Consider the following 26,096-nt stretch of genomic DNA (forward strand, 5'->3'; position numbering starts at 1 on the left):
TACAGTGGGTTAGTGTTGGGTCTCACCCTGCATGGTATCTACATTGGGTTAGTGTTGGGTCTCATCATGCATGGTATCTACAGTGGGTTAGTGTTGGGTCTCAACCTGCATGGTATCTACAGTGGGTTAGTGTTGGGTCTCATCATGTGTGGTATCTACAGTGGGTTAGTGTTGGGTCTCACCCTGCATGGCATCTACAGTGGGTTAGTGTTGGGTCTCACCCTGCATGGTATGTACAGTGGGTTAGTGTTGGGTCTCACCATGTGTGGTATCTACAGTGGGTTAGTGTTGGGTCTCACCATGCGTGGTATCTACAGTGGGTTAGTGTTGGGTCTCACCCTGCATGGTATCTACAGTGGGTTAGTGTTGGGTCTCACCCTGCATGGTATCTACAGTGGGTTAGTGTTGGGTCTCACCCTGCATGGCATCTACAGTGGGTTAGTGTTGGGTCTCACCCTGCATGGTATCTACAGTGGGTTAGTGTTGGGTCTCATCATGCGTGGTATCTACAGTGGGTTAGTGTTGGGTCTCATCATGCATGGCATCTACAGTGGGTTAGTGTTGGGTCTCACCATGCGTGGTATCTACATTGGGTTAGTGTTGGGTCTCACCCTGCATGGTATCTACAGTGGGTTAGTGTTGGGTCTCACCATGCATGGCATCTACAGTGGGTTAGTGTTGGGTCTCATCATGCGTGGTATCTACAGTGGGTTAGTGTTGGGTCTCACCCTGCATGGTATCTACAGTGGGTTAGTGTTGGGTCTCACCCTGCATGGTATCTACAGTGGGTTAGTGTTGGGTCTCATCATGCATGGCATCTACAGTGGGTTAGTGTTGGGTCTCACCCTGCATGGTATGTACAGTGGGTTAGTGTTGGGTCTCATCATGCGTGGTATCTACAGTGGGTTAGTGTTTGGTCTCACCCTGCATGGTATCTACAGTGGGTTAGTGTTGGGTCTCATCATGCGTGGTATCTACATTGGGTTAGTGTTGGGTCTCACCATGCGTGCTATCTACAGTGGGTTAGTGTTGGCTCTCACCCTGCATGGTATCTACAGTGGGTTAGTGTTGGGTCTCACCCTGCATGGTATCTACATTGGGTTAGTGTTGGGTCTCACCCTGCATGGTATCTACAGTGGGTTAGTGTTGGGTCTCACCCTGCATGGTATCTACAGTGGGTTAGTGTTGGGTCTCATCATGCATGGTATCTACAGTGGGTTAGTGTTGGGTCTCACCCTGCATGGCATCTACAGTGGGTTAGTGTTGGGTCTCACCCTGCATGGTATCTACAGTGGGTTAGTGTTGGGTCTCACCCTGCATGGTATCTACAGTGGGTTAGTGCTGGGTCTCACCCTGCATGGTATCTACAGTGGGTTAGTGTTGGGTCTCACCCTGCATGGTATCTACAGTGGGTTAGTGTTGGGTCTCACCCTGCGTGGTATCTACAGTGGGTTAGTGTTGGGTCTCACCCTGCATGGTATCTACAGTGGGTTAGTGTTGGGTCTCACCCTGCATGGTATCTACAGTGGGTTAGTGTTGGGTCTCACCCTGCGTGGTATCTACAGTGGGTTAGTGCTGGGTCTCACCATGCATGGTATCTACAGTGGGTTAGTGTTGGGTCTCACCCTGCATGGTATCTACAGTGGGTTAGTGTTGGGTCTCATCCTGCATGGTATCTACAGTGGGTTAGTGTTGGGTCTCACCCTGCATGGTATCTACAGTGTGTTAGTGCTGGGTCTCACCCTGCATGGTATCTACAGTGGGTTAGTGTTGGGTCTCACCCTGCATGGTATCTACAGTGGGTTAGTGTTGGGTCTCACCCTGCATGGTATCTACAGTGGGTTAGTGCTGGGTCTCACCCTGCGTGGTATCTACGGTGGGTTAGTGTTGGGTCTCACCCTGCATGGTATCTACAGTGGGTTAGTTTTGGGTCTCATCATGCGTGGTATCTACAGTGGGTTAGTGTTGGGTCTCACCCTGCATGGTATCTACAGTGGGTTAGTGTTGGGTCTCATCCTGCATGGTATCTACAGTGGGTTAGTGTTGGGTCTCACCCTGCATGGTATCTACAGTGGGTTAGTGCTGGGTCTCACCCTGCATGGTATCTACAGTGGGTTAGTGTTGGGTCTCACCCTGCATGGTATCTACAGTGGGTTAGTGTTGGGTCTCACCCTGCATGGTATCTACAGTGGGTTAGTGCTGGGTCTCACCCTGCGTGGTATCTACAGTGGGTTAGTGTTGGGTCTCACCCTGCATGGTATCTACAGTGGGTTAGTGTTGGGTCTCATCATGCGTGGTATCTACAGTGGGTTAGTGTTGGGTCTCACCCTGCATGGTATCTACAGTGGGTTAGTGTTGGGTCTCACCCTGCATGGTATCTACAGTGGGTTAGTGTTGGGTCTCATCCTGCATGGTATCTACAGTGGGTTAGTGTTGGGTCTCACCCTGCATGGTATCTACAGTGGGTTAGTGTTGGGTCTCACCCTGCATGGTATCTACAGTGGGTTAGTGTTGGGTCTCACCCTGCATGGTATCTACAGTGGGTTAGTGTTGGGTCTCACCCTGCGTGGTATCTACAGTGGGTTAGTGTTGGGTCTCACCCTGCGTGGTATCTACAGTGGGTTAGTGTTGGGTCTCACCCTGCATGGTATCTACAGTGGGTTAGTGTTGGGTCTCATCATGCGTGGTATCTACAGTGGGTTAGTGTTGGGTCTCACCCTGCATGGTATCTACAGTGGGTTAGTGTTGGGTCTCATCCTGCATGGTATCTACAGTGGGTTAGTGTTGGGTCTCATCCTGCATGGTATCTACAGTGGGTTAGTGTTGGGTCTCATCGTGCGTGGTATCTACAGTGGGTTAGTGTTGGGTCTCATCATGCGTGTTATCTACGGTGGGTTAGTGTTGGGTCTCATCGTGCGTGGTATCTACAGTGGGTTAGTGTTGGGTCTCATCATGCGTGGTATGTACAGTGGGTTAGTGTTGGGTCTCATCATGCGTGGTATCTACAGTGGGTTAGTGTTGGGTCTCATCATGTGTGGTATCTACAGTGGGTTAGTGTTGGGTCTCATCATGCGTGGTCTACTTCTGCAGGTGGACCTTGTGTGTCATGGGAAGACAGAGGTGCATCCTGACAAAGACGGGTCTGACCCCTATGCCGTGAGTACCCTGCACCTTTTTCTGACAACTCTGTTACTAAAAAACAATGTGCTGGTGCACTCCAATTGATACAAACTATAAGGCCATGGAGACTTGGTATAAGGTTGCTCTTTGAAAGGGTAGACTATGACTGGCAGAAAACTACAAGGCCATGGGGACTTGGTATATTTTACATTTACGTAATTTAGCAGACGCTCTTATCCAGAGCAATTAGGGTAAAGTGACTTGCTCAAAAGGCACATCAACAGATTTTTCACCTAGTCAGCTCAGAGTGTAACGGTTGTCCAAAGGAGTAGACCAAGGTGCAGCGTGGTAAGTGTTCATCTTGATATTTATTTTTACTCAGAACACTTAAACAAAATAATAAACAAAGGTAAACGACCGTCACGTCTTGCAGGCTTACTGAGCAGTACAAAAATAACATCCCACAACTCAAGGAGGGAAGTATGGTTAAGTATGGTTCCCAATCAGAGACAACGATAGGCAGCTGCCTCTGACTGGAAACCATACCTGGCCAAAACATAGAAATATAAAACATAGAATGCCCACCCCACACCCTGACCTAACAAAATATAGAAATTAACCGACTCTCTCAGGTCAGAGCGTGACAGTACCCCCCCAAAGGTGCGGACTCCCGGCCGCAAACCTGAACCTATAGGGGAGGGTGCGGGTGGGCATCTATTCTTGGCGGCGGCTCTGTTTCGGGGCGTAGCCCCCACTCCGCCCGCTGATCCTCCCGCTTCTGTGTCGCCGGAGGAACCAGACCGTGGCTCATCGCCGGAGGCTCTGCACTGCCGACCGCCGCTGAAGACTCCGGACTGCAGGCCGCCGCTGAAGACTCCGGACTGCAGGCCGCCGCCGCTGAAGACTCCGGACTGCAGGCCGCCGCCGCTGAAGACTCCGGACTGCAGGCCGCCGCCGCTGAAGACTCCGGACTGCAGGCCGCCGCCGCTGAAGACTCCGGACTGCAGGCCGCCGCCGCTGAAGACTCCGGACTGCAGGCCGCCGCCGCTGAAGACTCCGGACTGCAGGCCGCCGCCGCTGAAGACTCCGGACTGCAGGCCGCCGCTGAAGACTCCGGACTGCCGCGCGTCGCTGGAGGCTCCGGACTGGGGAGCGTCGCTGGAGGCTCCGGACTGGGGAGCGTCGCTGGAGGCTCCGGACTGGGGAGCGTCGCTGGAGGCTCCGGACTGGGGAGCGTCGCTGTAGGTTCCGGACTCGGGACTGTCGCTGCAGGCTCCGTGCCTTTCGGTTACTGGCCCAATGCAATTAACCGCTAGACTACCTGCCACCGTATAAGATGCTCTTTGAAAGGGTAGTGTATGACTAGCAGAAAACCAAAGGGGATAATGGCCACCACTTTAGTAAACGAAAAATGTTGGACAATTTATCATGGGGCTTACAGTACTTTTCCCATCAAGGCATTCTCACAGAAAAATGTAGGGATGAACTTCTTCATTTAAAAAGCCTTTGTTACTTGGTTTCTAAGTGGTTACAATGTATTTGGAAGACTAATATAATATACAGTATAGTATATAATAACATATGCCATTTTGCAAACTTTTATCCAAAGCGTGCAATGTCTAAGTGAATGTTTAAGTGTGGACTGTGTTTCTCTAAATGCAGGAGCCCAGAAAGAAAGGAATACTGCACACTGTGGACAGTATGAACAGCCTCACCACTGATAGTATTGTTCAGAGGATCATCAAAAACAGGTAAGGGCAGGAAGAAGTGAGATAACCTGGTATGTCACATCATCATGATAATATCTCTGTAGTTGTAATGATGCTAAGGTTACGTCATCATGATACTATCTCTGTAGTTGTAATGATGCTAAGGTTACGTCATTATGATAATATCTCTGTAGTTGTAATGATGCTAAGGTCACGTCATCATGATAATATCTCTGTAGTTGTAATGATGCTAAGGTCACGTCATCATGATAATATCTCTGTAGTTGTAATGATGCTAAGGTCACGTCATCATGATAATATCTCTGTAGTTGTAATGATGCTAAGGTCACATCATCATGATAATATCTCTGTAGTTGTAATGATGCTAAGGTCACGTCATCATGATAATATCTCTGTAGTTGTAATGATGCTAAGGTCACGTCATCATGATAATATCTCTGTAGTTGTACTGATGCTAAGGTCACGTCATCATGATAATATCTCTGTAGTTGTAATGATGCTAAGGTCACGTCATCATGATAATATTGGGGAAAAGTAAAGAAAGTCACACACTATATTACTCCCAGTAACCTTTCTCTACTTTGTAAGTGTATGAACCATTTGTCTGAACCTGCACAGCATTTTGGGTATGCGTTTTCAGCTCCCAATATAAAATAATATAATAACACCATTTAGCAGATTGTTTTAGCCAAAGCGACTTACAGTCATGCACGCATACATTTTACGTACAGGTAGTCCCGGGAATCGAACCCACTATCCTGGTGTTGCAAGCATCATGCGCTACCAAGACATTCCAATTATACTATACTCTAAATCACAGAAGGGTAAATATTCCATGCGTTACCATACTAATGAAACCTCCCCTCTGTGTCCCCTGCGATGTAGGCTGCTGTTCGAGGCCAGGAACCAGAAGAAAGAGGCCAAAGAGATGGCTGTGATCCAAGCCATGAAGAGAAGAGAGGAGGAGAAAGGCAAGGAGAGAGCCCAGGCTGTGCTCTAGGACGACAGGCCCGAAGGAGCACTCCCACCACGAGGAACCATTGACCACCCTCAGGGTCAATCTGAGACTGACTAAACCCAATACATCTAATCCCCACCACCAATGCAGCGCAGTCAATCCACCTCACCTGTGTTCCAACTCCCAACCAACACCCTGCAGGTCATACACTCTCCTTACCAACAGCCAGACAGCGAGCCTTTGTTTTCAACATGCAGTATTCTTACAATGGGAGTTCTGTTGTAGGTTTGACATGGTAACATGTTAGGTGAGGCTGTTTTCTTTGTCTTTATATCTTAATACAGGCTGAATGGATTTACATGTTCTTTATTTCTTATGGTTTCACAAACCACCCAAACAATATAGACCTCTCACTGTCTCCCCTTCCCTCACTGAGTTATAACCAGACAAGGATCAAGAAGGACCAGCATAGTCACTGAGTTATAACCAGACAAGGATCAAGAAGGACCAGCATAGTCACTGAGTTATAACCAGCCAGACAGAGAACCAGAAGGCCCAACATAGTCACTGAGTTATAACCAGCCAGACAGGGAACCAGAAGGCCCAACATAGTCACTGAGTTATAACCAGCCAGACAGGGAACCAGAAGGCCCAACATAGTCACTGAGTTATAACCAGACAAGGAACCAGAAGGCCCAACATAGTCACTGAGTTATAACCAGACAAGGAACCAGAAGGCCCAACATAGTCACTGAGTTATAACCAGCCAGACAGGGAACCATAAGGCCCAACATAGTTACTGAGTTATAACCAGCCAGACAGGGAACCAGAAGTCCCAACATAGTTACTGAGTTATAACCAGCCAGACAGGGAACCAGAAGGCCCAACATAGTCACTGAGTTATAACCAGCCAGACTGGGAACCAGAAGTCCCAACATAGTCACTGAGTTATAACCAGCCAGACTGGGAACCATAAGGCCCAACATAGTCACTGAGTTATAACCAGCCAGACTGGGAACCAGAAGTCCCAACATAGTCACTGAGTTATAACCAGCCAGACAGGGAACCAGAAGGCCCAACATAGTCACTGAGTTATAACCAGCTAGACTGGGAACCAGAAGGCCCAACATAGTCACTGAGTTATAACCAGACAAGGAACCAGAAGTCCCAACATAGTCACTGAGTTATAACCAGCCAGACAGGGAACCAGAAGGCCCAAAATAGTCACTGAGTTATAACCAGCCAGACTGGGAACCAGAAGGCCCAAAATAGTCACTGAGTTATAACCAGCCAGACAGGGAACCAGAAGGCCCAACATAGTCACTGACTTATAACCAGACAGGGAACCAGAAGGCCCAACATAGTCACTGAGTTATAACCAGACAAGGAACCAGAAGTCCCAAAATAGTCACTGAGTTATAACCAGCCAGACAGGGAACCAGAAGGCCCAAAATAGTCACTGAGTTATAACCAGCCAGACTGGGAACCAGAAGGCCCAAAATAGTCACTGAGTTATAACCTGCCAGACAGGGAACCAGAAGGCCTAACATAGTTACTGAGTTATAACCAGCCAGACAGGGAACCAGAAGGCCCAACATAGTCACTGAGTTATAACCAGCTAGACTGGGAACCAGAAGGCCCAACATAGTCACTGAGTTATAACCAGCCAGACAGGGAACCAGAAGGCCTAATATAGTCACTGAGTTATAACCAGCCAGACAGGGAACCAGAAGGCCCAACATAGTCACTGAGTTATAATCAGACAAGGAACCAGAAGTCCCAACATAGTCACTGAGTTATAACCAGCCAGACAGGGAACCAGAAGGCCCAACATAGTCACTGAGTTATAACCAGCCAGACTGGGAACCAGAAGGCCCAACATAGTCACTGAGTTATAACCAGCCAGACTGGGAACCAGAAGGCCCAACATAGTCACTGAGTTATAACCAGCCAGACAGGGAACCAGAAGGCCCAACATAGTCACTGAGTTATAACCAGCCAGACTGGGAACCAGAAGGCCCAACATAGTCACTGAGTTATAACCAGCCAGACAGAGAACCAGAAGGCCCAGCATAGTCACTGAGTTATAACCAGCCAGACAGGGAACCAGAAGGCCCAACATAGTCACTGAGTTATAACCAGCCAGACAGGGAACCAGAAGGCCCAACATAGTCACTGAGTTATAACCAGCCAGACAGGGAACCAGAAGGCCCAAAATAGTCACTGAGTTATAACCAGCCAGACAGAGAACCAGAAGGCCCAAAATAGTCACTGAGTTATAACCAGCCAGACAGAGAACCAGAAGGCCCAACATAGTCACTGAGTTATAACCAGCCAGACAGAGAACCAGAAGGCCCAACATAGTCACTGAGTTATAACCAGCCAGACAGAGAACCAGAAGGCCCAAAATAGTCACTGAGTTATAACCAGCCAGACAGGGAACCAGAAGGCCCAAAATAGTCACTGAGTTATAACCAGCCAGACTGGGAACCAGAAGTCCCAGCCTAGTCACTGAGTTATAACCAGCCAGACAGGGAACCAGAAGTCCCAGCCTAGTCACTGAGTTATAAACAGCCAGACAGGGAACCAGAAGGCCCAACAGAGTCTTGTGGAACCAGACAGGTGTGTCTCTAAATAAATCTGGCTGTGCAAGTTAACGCCAGACTAATATTTGTTTCTAAATAATTATCATAACGCAAGTTATTTTTCTTGGGGTTGATTGAGCTTTATTAAACAGGAGAATTATGAATTATTCATTTCTGGGAGAAATAGTGTGGTTAGGTTGAAGTCTGTCGGCCGAGGCTTGGACTTGTTGCTTTGGAGACCCATCAAACCACCTCTGCTGCTCCTCGCACAGCGATTATTGAACAACCAACACATTGGATGCATCCAAAATGGCACCCTTTTTCCTACAGTGAGGGGGAAAAGTATTTGATCCCCTGCTGATTTTGTGCGTTTTCCGACTGACAAAGAAATGATCAGTCTATCATTTTAATGGTAGGTTTATTTGAACAGTGAGAAACAGAATAACAACAACAAAATCCAGAAAAACGCATGTCAAAAATGTTATAAATTGATTTGCATTTTAATGAGGGAAATAAGTATTTGACCCCTCTGCAAAACATGACTTCTGGCTCCCTTTAAGAGTGTGCTCCTAATCTCAGCTCGTTACCTGTATAAAAGACACCTGGGAGCCAGAAATCTTTCTGATTGAGAGGGGGTCAAATACTTATTTCCCTCATTAAAATGCAAATCAATTTATAACATTTTGACATGCGTTTTTCTGGATTTTTTTGTTGTTATTCTGTCTCTCACTGTTCAAATAAACCTACCATTAAAATTATAGACTGATCATTTCTTTGTCAGTGGGCAAATGTACAAAATCAGCAGGGGATCAAATACTTTTTTCCCTCACTGTATATAGTGCACTCTTTTTAACATGGATCTGATGGTCAACAGTAATGCATTAAATAGGGAATAGGGTGTCATTTCGGATGCAGCCGTTGTCATTCTCCAAGGGACTGTTGCTGCTGTCATCGTGGCAATGGGCTGATCCCCTCACAACTTACAGTCCTATCTTATCTATCTCTGTATATATGTACTGTATGTATGTATTATAAATTAATATTAACCAGGAGAACTCTCTGGAAGATGTTGAAACCACTAGAGGTGTTCAGGGATGGGTTTGAAAATGTACCATCTCTGTGAGAGCCGATTGGTCGATTTCACCTTGGGACAAGCTGAGGTCATTAATGATTCAAGCTTTCTATCAGAGGCTACCCTCAGCTTTCGGACAGTTTTAATCACTTTCTAGAAGAGAAACGGAATTAAATATTACACTCTTAGAAAAAAGGGTTCCAAAAGGCTTATTCGGCTGTGCCCATAGGAGAACCCTTTTGGGTTCCAAATAGAACCCTTTTTGGTTCCATTTTGAATCCAGGTAGAACCCTTTTGGCAACCCAAAAAGTTTCTACCTGGAACCAAAAAGGGTACTTCAAAGGGTTCTCCTATTGGGACAGCTGAAGAACCATTTTGGGTTCTATATAGCACCTTTTGTGTAGATGGGCCAACCTATGGGACCTCATGTAGATAATACTACCAGAACGTACTGACTGGAAAGCCTTGGAACTGTTCTATGTTATAGAATGAATCTATAATATAGATAGAACGGTTCTCCACTACAACAAATGCAAACTATTATTCCAGGACCCATTGCCCAACCTTTGAGCGCAGTTCTTGTTTTAACCACAGCAGGTCACTCTTCCTCTGTAAAAGACACTACTTATCCTTGCACATTCTGGTAGAGCACTGAACTGAGTTTTAACCAGATGCTTTTAATGGCAAATTATTTTAAACGATAGGAGATTATGAAATATGTACGGTGCTGTTAACTTAGATAAACAAATGACCTTTTACTGTCATACGATCAAAAGTCTTAACCTCTGGAGAAAAAAATTCACCATTTCAAAACGTTAATCGGATTAAATACTATATTTTTCATAAATGTATATTTTTCAGTCAGACCACCTCGACATGAACTCTGGTTGGTTTCATATGTTTCAAAAGCATATAAAACGTTGTCTGTCTATAAAGTTGGAATGTATTCAATGTACTGTATAGGCTACAGTGTTATCCTATGTTATTGACAACTCTGATCTTCTAAATGACAAACGCTGTGGAATTTGGTACAGTATATTATCATTGTTAATAATAACAACTCCATCTGAAAAACTGTGTTGGTCATCTTGACTTTGTCTCCGTATTTTAAAAAACGATTTTACTAATAGAAGGTGTGTTAGGGTGATATTGTTTGCTGCCTAGTTGTTCTTAAAGGATCAATTTACAGCAAAAATATAGATATATTTTGTATTTTGTTAATTAGACCATGCATGTCAGCAGTTAAGGTCTCTATTCAATCAGTATCGCGGAAATTCAGTGTTACAGCGTGGTTGAAATTTAAAGGCAATGTTCCCGCGTTAGCAGAGACTGCATTCACGGTAAAAGCTGCATATGTCGGCTCAATCGGAAATTACCTGTGAATTTCGATCAGGCAATCTGTAACGCTTCTGCAATACAGATTGAATAGAGCCCTAAGTTTTCAAGATAGGGAACTTTAGCTAAAAATAAAAGTGTGACGATGGTGCATTTGCATCATCACACTTTTAGCTTTTTACTAAAAGTGCTCTATCTTGACAACTTAGGGTCTTGCACCATATCTACAGTGGACTAATGAGCAAAATACTTGAAGATGATTTGAGTAAAGTGATCATTATAGGCAAAGGCATTATACAGGTAATCATCATCATTCATTAAAGAGTATGAGGTCATGTGTTGGACAGATAGGACCTGTGATCAGCCGAAATTAGGGTCAAATTGCATCTATCAATCACTTCACACTACTAAGTCGGGAAATGTCAGTTTATTACTTTGACCATTTTTAATTATCCCGAGCCTAATTAGTATGCAGTGTATCCTCATTCCTCATACAGAAAAGTGATATATTGAATATACAGTGGAGAATTAACACTTTCTATGAAGTAGGTCAACATTTGTACAATGCTTTATATTATAATATCCTTTATAATGCGTTATGACACTGACTATACCCTGAGTGTACAAAATATTACGTTCCTAATATCTTGTTGCCCCTTTAGCCCTCAGAACAGCCTCAGTTCGTTGGGGCATGGACTCTACAAGGTGTTGAAAGCGTTCCACAGGGATGCTGGCCCATGTTGACTCCAATGCTTCCCACAGTTGTGTCAAGTTGGCTGGATTTCCTTTGGGTGGTGGACCAGTCTTGATACACATGGAAAACTTGAGCGTGAAAAACCCTGCAGCATTGCAGTTCTTGACACACTCAAACCGGTGCGCCTGGCACCTACTACCATACCCCGTTCCAAGTCACTTAAACATTTTGTCTTGCCCATTCACCCTCTGAACGGCACATATACTCAATCCATGTCTCAAGTAGTACAAATCCTTCTTTAACCTGTCTGTCTCCTCACCTTCATCTGCACTGATTGAAGTGGATTTAACAAGTGACATCAATAAGGGATCATAGCTTTCACCTGGATAGTGTGTGTCATGGAAAGAGCACGTGTTCCTATGTTTTGTAAGCATCTATAATAGGAAGGGAGAGGGAATAACTCGTAAGTGGTGATAAAACTCTGTATGATGTTTTATTGATAATTGACTATAATGAGTTATAAGGCATTATTATAGCCATACTTGTTTGGAAACACAGACAATATAGTTTGTAGACACATTGTTATACTGTTGCGATCCTGCTATATGAGACACTTTACAATTCCCACCAATTCAGTTAACCCTATTGACGCAATGCATAGGCTTTCACGCCAGTCTGACACCAATGTTTGCTACATTGGTGTCAGAAGTGGGATGGCGGCTGTGAGGTCATTGGAGCTCACGGGCCTGGACATGTGAGGGGTTAGAGTAGCGATCCTCGCTATATGAGTCAGGTTACAATTTACACCGTTTATTGTTTCATTGTTTTTAAACACCTCGATCACACCTACATCGTTATTGCGCAAAATGGTACGCAACATCATCTGGATGTGTGCAACAAAAGTTCAACATTCACCTGCTACCATTTCTGTCAAACCGTCTACGCATACAATTTGATGCATATGTTCGACAAATCCAATGTATGCACCACACAGAACACACTGTAACGCAATGCTGCAAGGTAAACACAGTGTTCCATTGTAAATTAATGTACTTCTGGTGTCCGTAAAACGCTAAAATGATATCCGTGTGATCGAGGCGTTACAGTGGCAATCAGCAGTTAAAACAATAACAAAAGCACCCCGCCCCTGTTTTAGTAAAAAGCTGAGGGATGGGGCTGGAGAAATGGAACCACTCAAATTCATAGACAGAGCTATGGATGCAAGGACTAACCATCCATGATGTAAACATTCTAGTTTTAACCATGTTGAGGCTATATAGTGGTTTGTTTTACAAGAGCACGTAATGTATCATAAAGCTTATTATACAGCACTATGCATGTGTTTGTTTAAATAAAGTGATCAACTTAGTTATAGAACACTGTAATAGGTATTTGTAGGCTTTAATTAAGTTTCGCTTCAGTCTCGCGCGCGTGATTGGTTTCTTCATGAAATGAGCACGGATCTCCACTAATAATGCACAGGTGTTATGTGTTAGGTCACCTCCCATGTGTAACGCTAAACTGCACGATTTAACCTTTGAGTAATATAGCCTATAGAAATTAACTGGACATATTCCCTGTTCTTTAGGCTTACCTCATTTCTCTTTATCTCGTGTTGTATTTTCAGCCCCAGTTTGTAGCAAACGTTGAGCTCTATGCGGTAGGCTACCTCAAAGATGTTCCGCTTTTTCAATATTCTGCCAGCTCCTCTGCAGGTATATCAAAATGTTGTCTTTGTTTGTGTTTAATGTGTAAACCTCATTTGTTTTCAATACATTTTAAATCAAGCAAACATCTCCGGCCAGTCGTTATGCGACATTCTAATAGAACATACTGTATCTTCGACTAAAATTGACATTTCAAACCTAGATGTGCGTGAGATCAATTTGCATTCACCCCGTACCCGACGTTACTGAGGATGAGAAAAGGGCGAAAATTCAAAGCTCTAATATAGAACGAGATTTGTTTGAACAAGCCAAGCTTGAGGTGAACGTGATCAAAATATTGCTACTTGGTAAGTTTGTGTGCGTGCAGTGTGTATGTGTTGCAACAACCTGGTCTCAGAATGTTGTATTATTCTGTATGGAAATCCGAGACACTTAAGTACGATAAGTTATCTTTGGTATGGTTACTTGAGACCGATGCAAAATTGAAAGGAGTTTGGCTGGGTGGGTATAATGCAAATTTCTAGAAATCCAAATGGATAATTATCATTTAGGCTACTTTTGAACTACTTTTGATATACTTTGCATGTTAGCTAACCCTTCCCAATTATGTACAGTACTTAAGAAAAAATACTTTGAAGTAGGCCCTACTACTGTAGTTATTTTGTGGTATCTGTACTCTTATATTTTTGACTACTTTTACTCCACTACATTCCTAAAGAAAATAATGTACTTTTTACTCCGTGCATGTTCCCTGACACAAAAAAGTACTCTTTACGTTTCGAATGTTTAACAGGACAAGAAAAGTGTCCAATTCACACAATTATCAAGAGAACATCCCTGGTCATCTCCTGCCTCTGATCTGGTGGACTCACTAAACACAAATGCTTTGTTTGTAAATGTATGAGTGTTGGTGCTGTGTTTGCTTAATGAGGAATTTAAAATTATGTATACTTTTGATACTTAGTTACACTGCAGAAATTGCTCCGCCATTGGTTGCTAAAACTGTAATACACTGAACAAAAATATGAATGTGATATGCAACCATTTCAAAGATTTTACTGAGTTACAGGAAATCAGTAAATTTTTAATAAATTCATTAGGCCCTAATCTATGGATTTCACATGACTGGGATTACAGATATGCATCTGTTGGTCACATACCTTAAAAAAAAAGGTAGGGCCGAGGATCAGAACCAGTCAGTATTTGGTGTGACCACCATTTTCCTCATGCAGTGCAATACATCTCCTTCACATCTCCTTCGCTTAGAGTTGATCAGGCTGTTGATTGTGGAATGTTGTCCCACTCCTCTTCATGGCTGTGCAAAGTTGCTGAATATTGGTGGGAACTTGAACATGCTGTTGATCCAGAGCATCACAAATATGCTCAATGGGTGACATTTCTGGTGAGTAAAGTCTGGTGAGTATGCAAGCCATGGAAGAACTGGGGCATTTTCAGCTTTCAGGAATTGTGTAAAGATCCTTGCTACATGGGGCCGTGCAGTATCATGTTGAAACATGAGGTGATGGCGGCGGAAGAATGGTATGACAATGGGCCTCGATCTCTTCATATTCAAATTTGCCATCGATAAATTGCAATCGTGTTCGCTGTCCATAGCTTATGACTGGGCATACCATAACCCCACCACCACTGGGGCACTCTGTTCCCAACGTTGACAACCACAAATCGCTTGCCCACACAACGCCATACACACTGTCTGCCATCTGCCCGGTACAGTTGAAACTGGGATTCGTCCGTGAAGAGCACACCATTCCATCGTGCCAGTGTCCATCGAAGGTGAGCATTTGCCCACTGAAGTAGGTTACGGTGCTGAACTGCAGTCAGGTCAAGACCCTGGTGAGGACGATGAGCATGCTGATGAGCTTCCCTGAGAAAGTTTCTGGCAGTTTGTGCAGAAATTCATAGATTGTGCAAACCTACAGTTTAATCAGCTGTCTGGGTGACTGGTCTCAGACGATCCCGCAGGTGAAGAAGCTGGATCTGGAGGGCCTGGCGTGGTTACACGTGGTCTGCAGTTGTGAGGCCAGGTGGACATACTGCCAAATTCTCTAAAACAATGTAGGAGGTGGCTTATGGTATAGAAATGACCATTACATTCTCTGGAAACAGCTCTGGTGGACATTCCTGCAGTCAGCATGCCAATTGCATGGCTTGTGGTTAGAGGGTTTGGCCAGTAACCGGAAGGTTGCTGGATCGAATCCACGAGCTGACAAGGTAAAAATCTGTCGTTCTGCCCCTGAGCAAGGCAGTTAACCCACTGTTCCCTGGGTGCCGAAGATGTTGATTATGGCAGCCCCCCACACCTCTATGATTCAGAGGGGTTGGGTTAAATGCGGAAGACACATTTCAGTTGAATACATTGTTGGACAACTGACTAAATATCCCCCCTTTCCCCTCAACTTGCGACATCTGTGGCATTGTGTCAAAACTGCAAATTCTTTAGATAAGCATTGTATTGTCCCCAGCACAAGGGCACCTGTGTAATGATGCTGTTTAATCAGCTTCTTGATATGCCACACCTGTCAGGTGGATGGATTATCTTGGCAAAGGTGACATGCTCATTAACAGGGATGTACTAAATTTGATAGAAATAAGCTTTTTGTGTGTGGGACATTACTGGGATCTTTTACTTCAGCCAATGAAACATGGCACCAACACTTTACGTGTTACAATTTTGTAGTTTGCCTAATTTCAGTTTAACAAAATAAGCTGCTCTAGTGTAGAGAATCATTCAACCATCTAAATCCTTGTGATATATATTTTCCATAATCCCAAAGTTATTTTAGCCATTTGAAGACGCAAAAGAACAGATCTACCGCTTCTTAGACTTGCGTTCAACTAGAGTAATAGATCTATAACTCATATTTCTACAGTGTGAATTTGGCCAGGTCACCCAAAAAGTTACAGCAATTACATTTACTTTTGATAATTAAGCCTATTTAAAACCAAATACTCTGACTTTTTCACTCAGTACTATTTTACTGGGTGACTCACTTTTACTTGAGTCATTTTCTATTAAGGAATCTTTACTTATATTCAAGTATGAAGGTTGGGTATTTTTCCAACACTGACCCTGACCTTAACCATTTTAGCTAGCCCTTTGCCTAACCTTAACCCTTTAACCTAACTCCTAAACTTAACCTTATAATGCAAATGGTTGCTAGATAATTTAGAATCTCAGCATGTACAACTTTAGCATTTTAGCTAATTGTCAACTTTTTAACTACTTGATATTTTGCAACTACGAGCATGTTAGCGATCCCTAACCCTTCCCATAACCTTAACCCTTTAAACAAGTTTAGGAATTTAACTCTAAAGTTAGCGAGCTAGCTAACCTTAGCCACCTACCTGGAATTTGTAACATATGAAATGTTTTGCAGAGTCGTAACATGTAATTAGAAATTGTAATTCTTAACATATCATACGAAATGGGTGATGGACATCCACAAATGAATACATACCATAAGAAACGTAACATATCATACTAAATGTGGTGTCTTGGATTTATGTACAAAAAAATACGAAATGCTCTGAGACCAGGTTGGTTACAAATCACAGATATGGCCAACCATGTCACTGCAGAATATATTTAATGTATTTATGTTTGTGATTTAAGTTGGCATTAGATTGCACAGATGTGATGACTACTTTGTTCCAGGTGCTGCAGAGAGTGGTAAGAGTACCATGGTCAAGCAGATGAAGATCATCCACAGTCATGGCTTCTCCAAGCCAGAGCTTATTAGCTTCAAGGTACTGCACGCTTTACCCTCCTTGGCAGAGATTCTCGAATGTGTTGTGGTATTTGTTTTTTTCTTTAAAGGGGATTCTTGGCTTTGTTACACTACATTCTCACTATTCTAAAGAACCCAGACAGGCCCATAGCCTGTTATGTTGTTGGCTTAAAAAGGCTGTATTCAACAGTCACGATACCATGATCAATGCATACTGCCCTCGATTAATACTGTATGCTTCCATTCTGCAAGAAAATGCTCTTACTGATGCTTAATCGAATAGTGTTTGGGCTGGACAGGGCACTGATGTAGCTGATAGTGACTCCACTTGGGAGTTTAGGGAGGGAGTTGTTGCGTCTGGATGTATGGGGGCTGGGGTTTGGGAAAGGTGATTCTACCTCCTACCAATCAGACCATGGAGGTAGAACAGCTTTGGTGCGGTTAATGGTAGCTATATAATGCTAGGTATACTGTTCAAACCATGTTTTTTTTACTGTGTATTGTCCTTAGCTAGGGGTCTGTAAAGGTGGGTGTTATGTTATTGAACATTCACATAGAACAGGCATGAATATCTGTCTGGTAGAATAGGGAATCATTCAAATGTTTGTTCTATCTGCAGTGTTGTGAAGAATAGCCCAGTCCCAGTGCTCAATAGTCACCCCTCTCTCTCCCTCCATCTCTCACTCCCCATCCGAAGTATTTAAACTGAGCCCTCCATGAGTGATTCCATCAGACTACTGAACTTTCTCGATTAGTGAACATATTTATTGATTTACTTGTCTTTCTTGATGTATTCACACTTCAGATTTTAGCTGCCATGTATACCAAAATAAAACTCAAACTCCCTCCCTTCACAGGCTGCAGTGCTGGATAACCTCCTGACCTCCATGAAGTTTGTGCTGCGCGGCATGGGACTGCTGAGGATTAATCTGGCCAACAAGAAGAACAAGGTGAGGGAGAAGAGCTAGCAGCTAGTCTTGGAGCATCATCTCATGTGAGCTACTTACTGACCACCTTGTTAGGGCCTTTTTGATTTGACAATTTAAAATACATAGTTACTCCAGGCAACAGATACATAAACCACAACTAGCAGAGGGTACTAGCCAGAAGACCATTTGTGGTCTTCTATCATACAGATACAGCACACATTATTGAAATATGGTCTCTATTCACACCCTCTAGTAATGATGCAACACATTCTGTACCCCCATTTAACACATGTTGACCTAACAGGATCATACCGTGTAACTAGTCAGCCCAGTTTTAGACGTACATCTCTGCCCATGGTCATAGTTTCCTCTTTTTGAAACTGTAGCGCTCAGATGTCACGTTAGATGTCAGCATTGCTCTGGTATTCTCCTAGCTATGTCCCTTACACGATCACAAGCCATATCTCGAAGTTTAAAGGCCTCTTTGCCTCATACATCTTTCTTGACCTCACTAATAACGACAAGTGGACACAGGGACTGGCATTTATCTTCTACATCTGTCATTATGATTTAGTTGGGTTGTTCATTAAGACCAAATGGAAGAAAAGACTGAAACCGAGAGGGACTACCTGGACTAGTCCAATAAGAAACACTCATTTTACATAGCAAAACTCAAATAAAAAAAGCATATGTCTTTCATTCCCTAATGAACACGACCCGAGACAGCACATTTTCATCATATTCCCAAACTGGGGAAATGCCGTCGGGGGTACGCCAAATAAAAATCTGATTCACATTTAAATATATATATATTTTTTAAACTTAAAAAAAAAAAATTCTCCTGATTAGCCTCGTTTCACTGCCAAAAATAAAATGAAACCATCTAGTGTTCAGTGAAATAACAACACAACGTCAAATACAGGTAGCCTAGTCAAATAATTAACATCCAATCACATTAACCATTACTCTCTCGCGGGAATTCCACTAACGATCTGTATGTAGCTGCTGCTCATGTTGGTATCTGTACTGAAGGTGCAAAAGCCATGACAGAGAGACATAGTGGAGTGGTAACGCTCGTGCAAGCAGTTGCTCCCAACACCACATGGGTACACTGCAGTATCCACTGAGAGGCCCTTGCTGCCAAAGGAATGCCTGACAGCTTGAAAGACGTTTTGGACACTACAGTGAAAATGGTTAATTTTGTTAAAGCAAGGCCCCTGAACTCTCGTGTATTTTCTGCACTATGCAAAGAAATGGGCGGCGACCATGTAACGCTTTTACAACATACAGAAGTGTGCTGGTTATCAAGGGGCAAAGTATTGACACGTTTGTTTTTTAAATTGACAGACGAGCTTAAACTTTTCTTTACTGACCATAATTTTCACTTGTCTAACCTCTTGCATGATGAGTTTTTCACACGACTGGCCTATCTGGGTGATGTTTTTTCTCGCCTGAATGATCTGAATCTAGGATTAAAGGGACTCTCCACAACTATATTCAATGTGTGGGACAAAATTGAGGCTATGATTAAGAAGTTGGAGCTCTTCTCTGTCTGCATTAACAAGGACAACACACAGGTCTTTACATTATTGTATGATTTTTTTTTTTTTTGTGCAAATGAACTCAAGCTTACCGACGATGTCAAATGTGATATAGCGAAGCACCTGAGTGAGTTTGGTGAATAATTACGCAGGTACTTTCACGATACGGATGATGCAAACAACTGGATTCGTTATCCCTTTCATGCCCTGCCTCCAGTCCACTTACCGATGAACTGAACAAGAAAGCCTCATTGAAATTACAACAAGCGATTCTGTGAGAATTGATTTTAATCACACGCCACTGCCAGATTTTTGGATTGGGCTGCGCTCAGAGTATCCTGCCTTGGCAAATTGCGCTGTTAAGTCACTGATGCCCTTTGCAACCATGTACCTATATGAGAGTGGATTCTCAGCCTTCACTAGCATGAAAACTAAATACAGGCACAGACTGGGAGAAATTATTTATGACAGACTCTCCAATACAACCCAACATTGCAGAGTTATGTGCATCCTTTCAAGCACACCCTTCTCATTAACCTGTGGTGAGTTATTCACAATTTCTGATGAACAAATAAGGTTTTATATGTAAGATGGTTAAATAAGGAGCAAAATGATTGATTATTATTTGTGCCCTGGTCCTATAAGAGCTGTTTGTCACTTCCCACGAGCCGGGTTGTGACAACTCCCACTCATTCTTATGTTTTAATGTATCATTTTGCGTGTGGGGCAGGCTTACAATGATGGCAAAAAAACATTTGAGGGTGCGCTGTCCCTGGTGCTAGAGGGTGTACGCAGCTGAAGGTTGAATGTTTGAAGGGGTACGGGACTATAAAAAGTTTGGGAACCACTGCCCTGGAGTATCGGTGATCATGAAGCCCTCTGCCTGTTGTCCCCATACAGGCCCATGCCCGCTCTGTGCTGTCCTGTGGCCAGTGTTTCGGGGAGGACGGGGAGCTGCTGCCGTTTGTGGCCCTGTCTTTCTGTGCTCTCTGGGCCGACCAGGGTGTGAGAGCTGCAGCTGCCAGGGGCTACGAGTTCCAACTGAATGACTCCGCGCTCTAGTGAGTACCTTACATGTAGTGTTGTCACTGTACTCAGTATCACAGTTCTCTGAAGTATTATCATGTCAAGGAAACCACATATGGAGCTCACTGAATTTCATGGTGAAACAGTGGAAGTTGATAGAAATGCTGCGTTTTGGTTTTAACACTATATATTATATATATATATATATATATATATATAATCAACCTCTATTGGAGAGTGAGGTAGCAGCAATGTGGTCTTTTTCACTGTCGTCACTCACATCCTATAATTGACGGTATAGCAGAAAGCATATGACATAAAGCAGGTTCTTAAAGGCTCATAGAGTTTAATAGTCTGTCTCGTGGCTGCTTTTCTTCTTTGCCGTGGAAAATCAAGAATCGTGCTACTGGTGTCGTGACGCATGTTGTATCTGCGCTGTCCCACCTCGTTCAGACTGACTAGACCGTGTGGATCCTCACAGGTCGTACAAGGGAAGCCTTTGCTTACTTCCTCGTCGATATGCACATAATGGGATTGTAGCAAAAAAATACATCCGTCACAGGAAATGATTCTCCTGACATTTTGCTGAATTGACATTTTTAATTGGTCCTTCATTATAATGTAATGCCTGTGGAATATCTTTGTAAACGTGGTGGTTGGTTCAAAAAGGACATGGAAAAAAAGACATGAGAATTAAGTTTGAAATGCTTGTGTGTCTAGTGAGCAAGTGAGGGGACGATAACCGGGGATTGTGTACATACTACTATTTACAGAGGCGTGTTGTGATTGGGATAATTGGTTAAAAGACTCCTGACTGTCTGCGTTATGAACTAAGCAGCGGCCACGTGTTCTGCTTCACAGCAATTCAGCTTTACTTTACCCACCACCTGGGGGGCAGTTGTTGGTAAGGTGGCATCAGAGGGCTATGTATGGGTTTGTTGCTAAGGTGGCATCAGAGGGCTATGTATGGGATTGCCAGCCAGAGGGGTTGGTGGTGGATCCACATGTATTGTGACGTTACCCAGCTCCAATTTAATCTGCACCAGTTTATTCTCGATTTGTCTTCTTTTTGAATATACTCCTGTATATTAGACTGCTTATGTAGATGGCTACTTAAACACCATGATGTCATTCTGTAGTTGGAGGCATGTGTGTGTTTTACATGTTCCCAAAACAGGCCCCTGCCCTGAACTGAGGTCATGCTCAGAATAGTTATTATTTTATTGTTCTGGTGTCAGACACACGTCCTCTGTTGTGGGGGTTGATCAGCTGTGTTTCTAAGCATGTGATATGATGGGACATAGCACCACGTCCTTGGTGAGCGACGCAATTAGGCGCTTCATGTGAAGTGTGGCGGGTTTTTATGACATTTTGTTTCAAGTGTCATCAAATCCCAATTTAGTGCCTCTTTATGCCTTGTTTTCAGGGACATTACCTTTGCTGAATGGGGTGTTGTTCAAGTGAAGTGTGGATTATGGTTTGGGTTAACGGCGGAAGCATTCTGCTCTGCTCTCTTTAGTTATGTTTCACACTGATGTCGTGAGTTTTATTTGATAAAAAAAAAGTATTTAAAAGAATGTGCCCTTATTTTACCAGGTAAGTTGACTGAACATTCTCATTTACAGCAATGATCTTGGGGAGTAGTTACATGGGAGAGAAGGGGGGGAGGAGGAATGAATGAGCCAATTGGAAGCTCGGGATGATGTGGCCATGATAGAATGAGGGCCAGATTGTAAATTTAGCCAGGACACCGGGGTTAACCCCCCCATACTGTTAACAATAAGTGCCATGGGAATATTTAGTGAAGACAGAGTCAGGACACCCGTTTAATGTTCCATCCAAAAGACGGAACCCTACTCAGTGCAATGTCTCGATCACAGCCCTGGGGCATTCATCTTTTTTAGACCAGAGTGCCTCCTACTGACCCTCCAACACCACTTCCAGCAGCATCTGATCTCCTAGCCCAATAATGGATTAAAGGAACCTAACCTTACTCCTTAGTCCAAGGACCTTACATGTTCTGTTTAAAGGATGAATTGGCTCTGGAAGCCGAAACAGCCAAATATTCCATCTAAACGTGAATTGATTCTCAATTGCGGCACGGTTCTAGAAACATAAATGCCTATACTTTCACATCACAATAATAACACTTACTGTAGGGGGGACAGTTGCAGCGGACAGTTTATTTTTTTATTTTTTTAGTGACAACATGTTTGTGGTGTCTCTTCTGTTTACAAACAGGTGTTCGGAGACGCAGATGGCTAAATAGCACAGGTAGTTCACTCTGTCTGTTTTCTGTAAACAAGCGCTGTAACATGAAAATATGGCCAAGTGGGAACCCTAACCATATAAAGGTGTGTATCAATTGAACCTTTTGATTTTGGAAAATGATTTATTGCTAATATGAAAGTTCCTTTTGCTTCCAAAGCCGTACTGCAAGTGACGTGTTAATGTTCAGACCGAGTGTCGCAGATCTTAATTAACAAAACTCCCCCTACAGAAGATGCTGTCATCTAATGACTCGTGTAATGTAATAGAACTGAGTCATGATAAAGGGCTCCTGGTCTCCCATCCAGGGACCAACCCTGCTTAGCTTCAGAGGCAAGCCAGCAGAGGTGCACACACACACTTTTGAGTTGCACCCCCTTTTGCCCTCAGAACAGCCTCAATTTGTCGGGGCGTGGACTCTACAAGGTATCAAAAGCGTTCCGCAGGAATGCTGACCCCATGTTGACTCCAATACTTCCCACAGTTGTCAAGTTGGCTGGATGTCCATCTGTGGTGGACCATTCTTGATAAACACAGGGAACTGTTGTGCGTTTAAAAACCCAGTAATGTTGCAGTTCTTGACGCACTCAAACCGTTGCGCCTGGCACCTACTAACATACCCCGTTCAAAGGCACCTTAATCTTTTGTCTTGCCCATTCACCCTCTGAATGGCACACATGCACAATCCATTTCACAATTGTCTCCAGGCTTAAAAATCCTTCTTTAACCCGATTTAACAATTGACATCAGTAAGAGATCATAGCTTTCAGCTGGATTCACCTGGTCAGTATGTCATGGAAAGAGCTGGTGTTTGTAATGTTTTGTACTCTGTGTATATGTAAAAGTGAAAGGGCGGGTGCTCTTATCAGTGAAACAACAGGTGCCGGGTTCTTTCGTGTGAGGATCCAAGTGTTAAGTATCTTCCCAGACTGAGGAAAGACCAGTCCACCATGACAACTTCATTATCGGGACTCCTAGTGTCTCCTCCTCTGGCTGGGAGCGGGAGTTGTGATGTGACATTAAGGATCACCTCTTTCTTCCCAGCTCTCTACCTCCCATTCTCTCCCACTGTCCTTAGACCACACGTAAATAAAGAGTCTGTCTGCATCTAAAATGGTACCCTGTTCCCTTTATAGTGCACCACTTTAGATCAGAACCCTTTAGTCACTAGGGTTTAGGGTTCCATTTCAGACACCCTTGATATGACTAAGGATTACCTCTGTCCCAGCTCTCTCCCCAGTCTGTCCTCTGTCTGTTAGACCTCCTGTTCTAATTGATCTCTTCCACATGAATTGGCAGATCAGACGGTCGTGACACACTTTGACTTCCTCTGGATTGTGAAGGGAGGAAATTATGATTGACTGAACCCCTGTTGCCCTTTTAAAAATGGACTCAAAGGCTCAACGTTTTTTCCTGGTCTTCTCTCCTCTGCCGATCACTGATCTCGCAGGTCACTTCAGGTGAAAGCAATATAATGGAAACCTTTCACTCATCGGTAGTCATGAAGGGAAGGTGATGAGGAGAGGAAGCCATTCTAGAGTATTGTGACATGAAAGGTAATGAGGAGAGAACTTAAGTATTGAGACTGTCCAAGAGGCTATACAGTAAACTGACAGCTTACATGTAGAAGAGACAACTGTTTTTTTTCATACAGACCTGTTCTGAATCAACTGTCCTGACCTGTAGTTCTTTACTGTTCCACTGGGTTTTAGAGGAGGCTGAGGAACTGGAACTGTTGGCTTCTGTAAACACTGCTAACCCAAGCTGAAAAGAACTGCTTGTACAGTCCATCCCCATCACTTTGAAGCTCTGCTTCCAAACTCCCGATCCTTCAAGACAGCAGCCCAGCAGAGGATAGCAGTGGGTGTCATGACCGTACCCAGGCTTGGTGTCCTGTTTGAGGGTGCTAGGTTGGATCAACCCCCCCCCACTGCAGCTGAGCCTGCCTGGAGCTCCCGCCCCTGTAGTCTGGGCCTCCGTGGCCCACTGACATGCCACTATGGCCTGCCGGACAGTGGACAGTTTGGCGTGGGCTTCATGGCCACCAGACCTGGGTTGAAATGGTATTCATCTTCTTTCGCATACTTTAGCTGCGCTCAATTGAACTTGTCTTGGGCAATGGAACCAATGGAATAGCCTCTGCACACCCGGCACACTCCAGGCCAGGTTCAATCAAACGCTCAATGTATTTGAATGGCAACTAATACTATTTGAACCCAGGGCCTGTTGGCCACAACTCAAAATCACCAGTGCCATGTAGGGAGTGCTGCATTCGAGGAGGGTGTGAGGATGGAGGGAGGGGGTGGGTGTGCATCTTTGGTGGATGACACAATGAGACTGGACCGGAATGTCACGAATGCCTGGCTCGTGGCGGTGTAGTGCAGCGTGGGTAGAAAGGTGGTTGGCGGAAGCCTCTGTCGCACCCTCTAGGTATCAGTTTACAGCGCTTTGTGACATTCTCTACTGTGCCAGCTTGTGTGTGTTGCTTTGTGAGAAGTGCTAATTGCTGTGTGATCAAAAGGTCAGCTCCAATATGTCATGTTATTCCTCCCCCCTTAGATCAACACTACTCATTTGGCCTTTCCCTTCTAATGGTTGTCTGTACCTTTTTATTGTGGCATGAGAAGTGACTTGTTGTTTTGACGTGTTCTAATGATGAGTTCTCTCTTATGGAAAGCACTTTGCTTTTAGAGCTCTGCTGAAACAGTCTGGCTATGGTAACAGAGCTATGCCATTATACCTTCAAAGTATTCCAGTAAAAAGCTTGCGTTGATATGGCTCATGAACCTGATTTGCATACAATGAGTAAAAGCCTTGAAGGTGTGTTGATACGGAACATGCTTTATAATTGCAAATTCTAGAGACTGGCCATTTCCCTAAGGCTTGGTGTGTTTTAACACCATTCACAGTTTTGGATGTTTTTGACTATCCCTTATCACTATGGACATCTTCTGACTCAAGTCCCCGTGGATCCTACGGATGAAGTGAGTTTTCTATGAACACGTTCAACACAAAGCGTCTCTCACAGAATACTTTTTGTGTGGACGTTTGTTTCATCACATAAATTAGAATGCTGGTCCTCTGGTGGTGGATCCCACCTAGCCAGCCACTTGGTGGACTGTCCTCTGGTGGTGGATCCCACCTAGCCAGCCACTTGGTGGACTGTCCTCTGGTGGTGGATCCCACACTCCCAAATGACTGCTTCATTTAGATTTCTCTCCCGTCTCTCTCTCTCTCTCTCTCGCTCAGTACAAGTTACTCATTAAACTGCCTCGGAGACCATATACTCATACAACTCATCATATATACATACACTACCATTCAAAGGTTTGGGGTCACTTAGAAATGTCCTTGATTTTGAAAGTACATTTTATGTCCATTTTAAAATAACATCAAATTGATCAGAAATACAGTGTAGACAT

The 26,096-nt window shown here is 43.9% G+C and overlaps 2 protein-coding genes across 4 annotated transcripts in view; both read left to right on the forward strand.

Annotated features, from left to right (window-relative positions):
- LOC106606425 (ethanolamine-phosphate cytidylyltransferase) overlaps positions 1-8,143 on the forward strand; it is a 41,811-nt gene extending 33,668 nt beyond the window's left edge. For both annotated transcript variants that reach the window (XM_045719845.1, XM_045719846.1), the window contains exons 11-13: positions 3,091-3,156; positions 4,783-4,871; positions 5,736-8,143. In XM_045719845.1, coding sequence (XP_045575801.1) covers positions 3,091-3,156; positions 4,783-4,871; positions 5,736-5,850 — 270 coding nt within the window. In that variant the 3' untranslated portion in view covers positions 5,851-8,143. The remainder of the gene's footprint in view (positions 1-3,090; positions 3,157-4,782; positions 4,872-5,735) is intronic.
- Positions 8,144-12,989: 4,846 nt separating this feature from the next.
- The window catches only part of LOC106606440 (guanine nucleotide-binding protein G(o) subunit alpha), a 35,700-nt gene continuing 22,593 nt past the window's right edge, over positions 12,990-26,096 (forward strand). For both annotated transcript variants that reach the window (XM_014202653.1, XM_045721303.1), the window contains exons 1-5: positions 12,990-13,209; positions 13,364-13,508; positions 16,838-16,929; positions 17,768-17,860; positions 20,281-20,441. In XM_014202653.1, the coding sequence (XP_014058128.1) occupies positions 13,171-13,209; positions 13,364-13,508; positions 16,838-16,929; positions 17,768-17,860; positions 20,281-20,441 (530 nt within the window). In that variant the 5' untranslated portion in view covers positions 12,990-13,170. The remainder of the gene's footprint in view (positions 13,210-13,363; positions 13,509-16,837; positions 16,930-17,767; positions 17,861-20,280; positions 20,442-26,096) is intronic.

The sequence above is a fragment of the Salmo salar genome, chromosome ssa06 (genome assembly GCF_905237065.1).
Source record: "Salmo salar chromosome ssa06, Ssal_v3.1, whole genome shotgun sequence".
In the NCBI taxonomy this organism is placed as follows: Eukaryota; Metazoa; Chordata; class Actinopteri; order Salmoniformes; family Salmonidae; genus Salmo; species Salmo salar.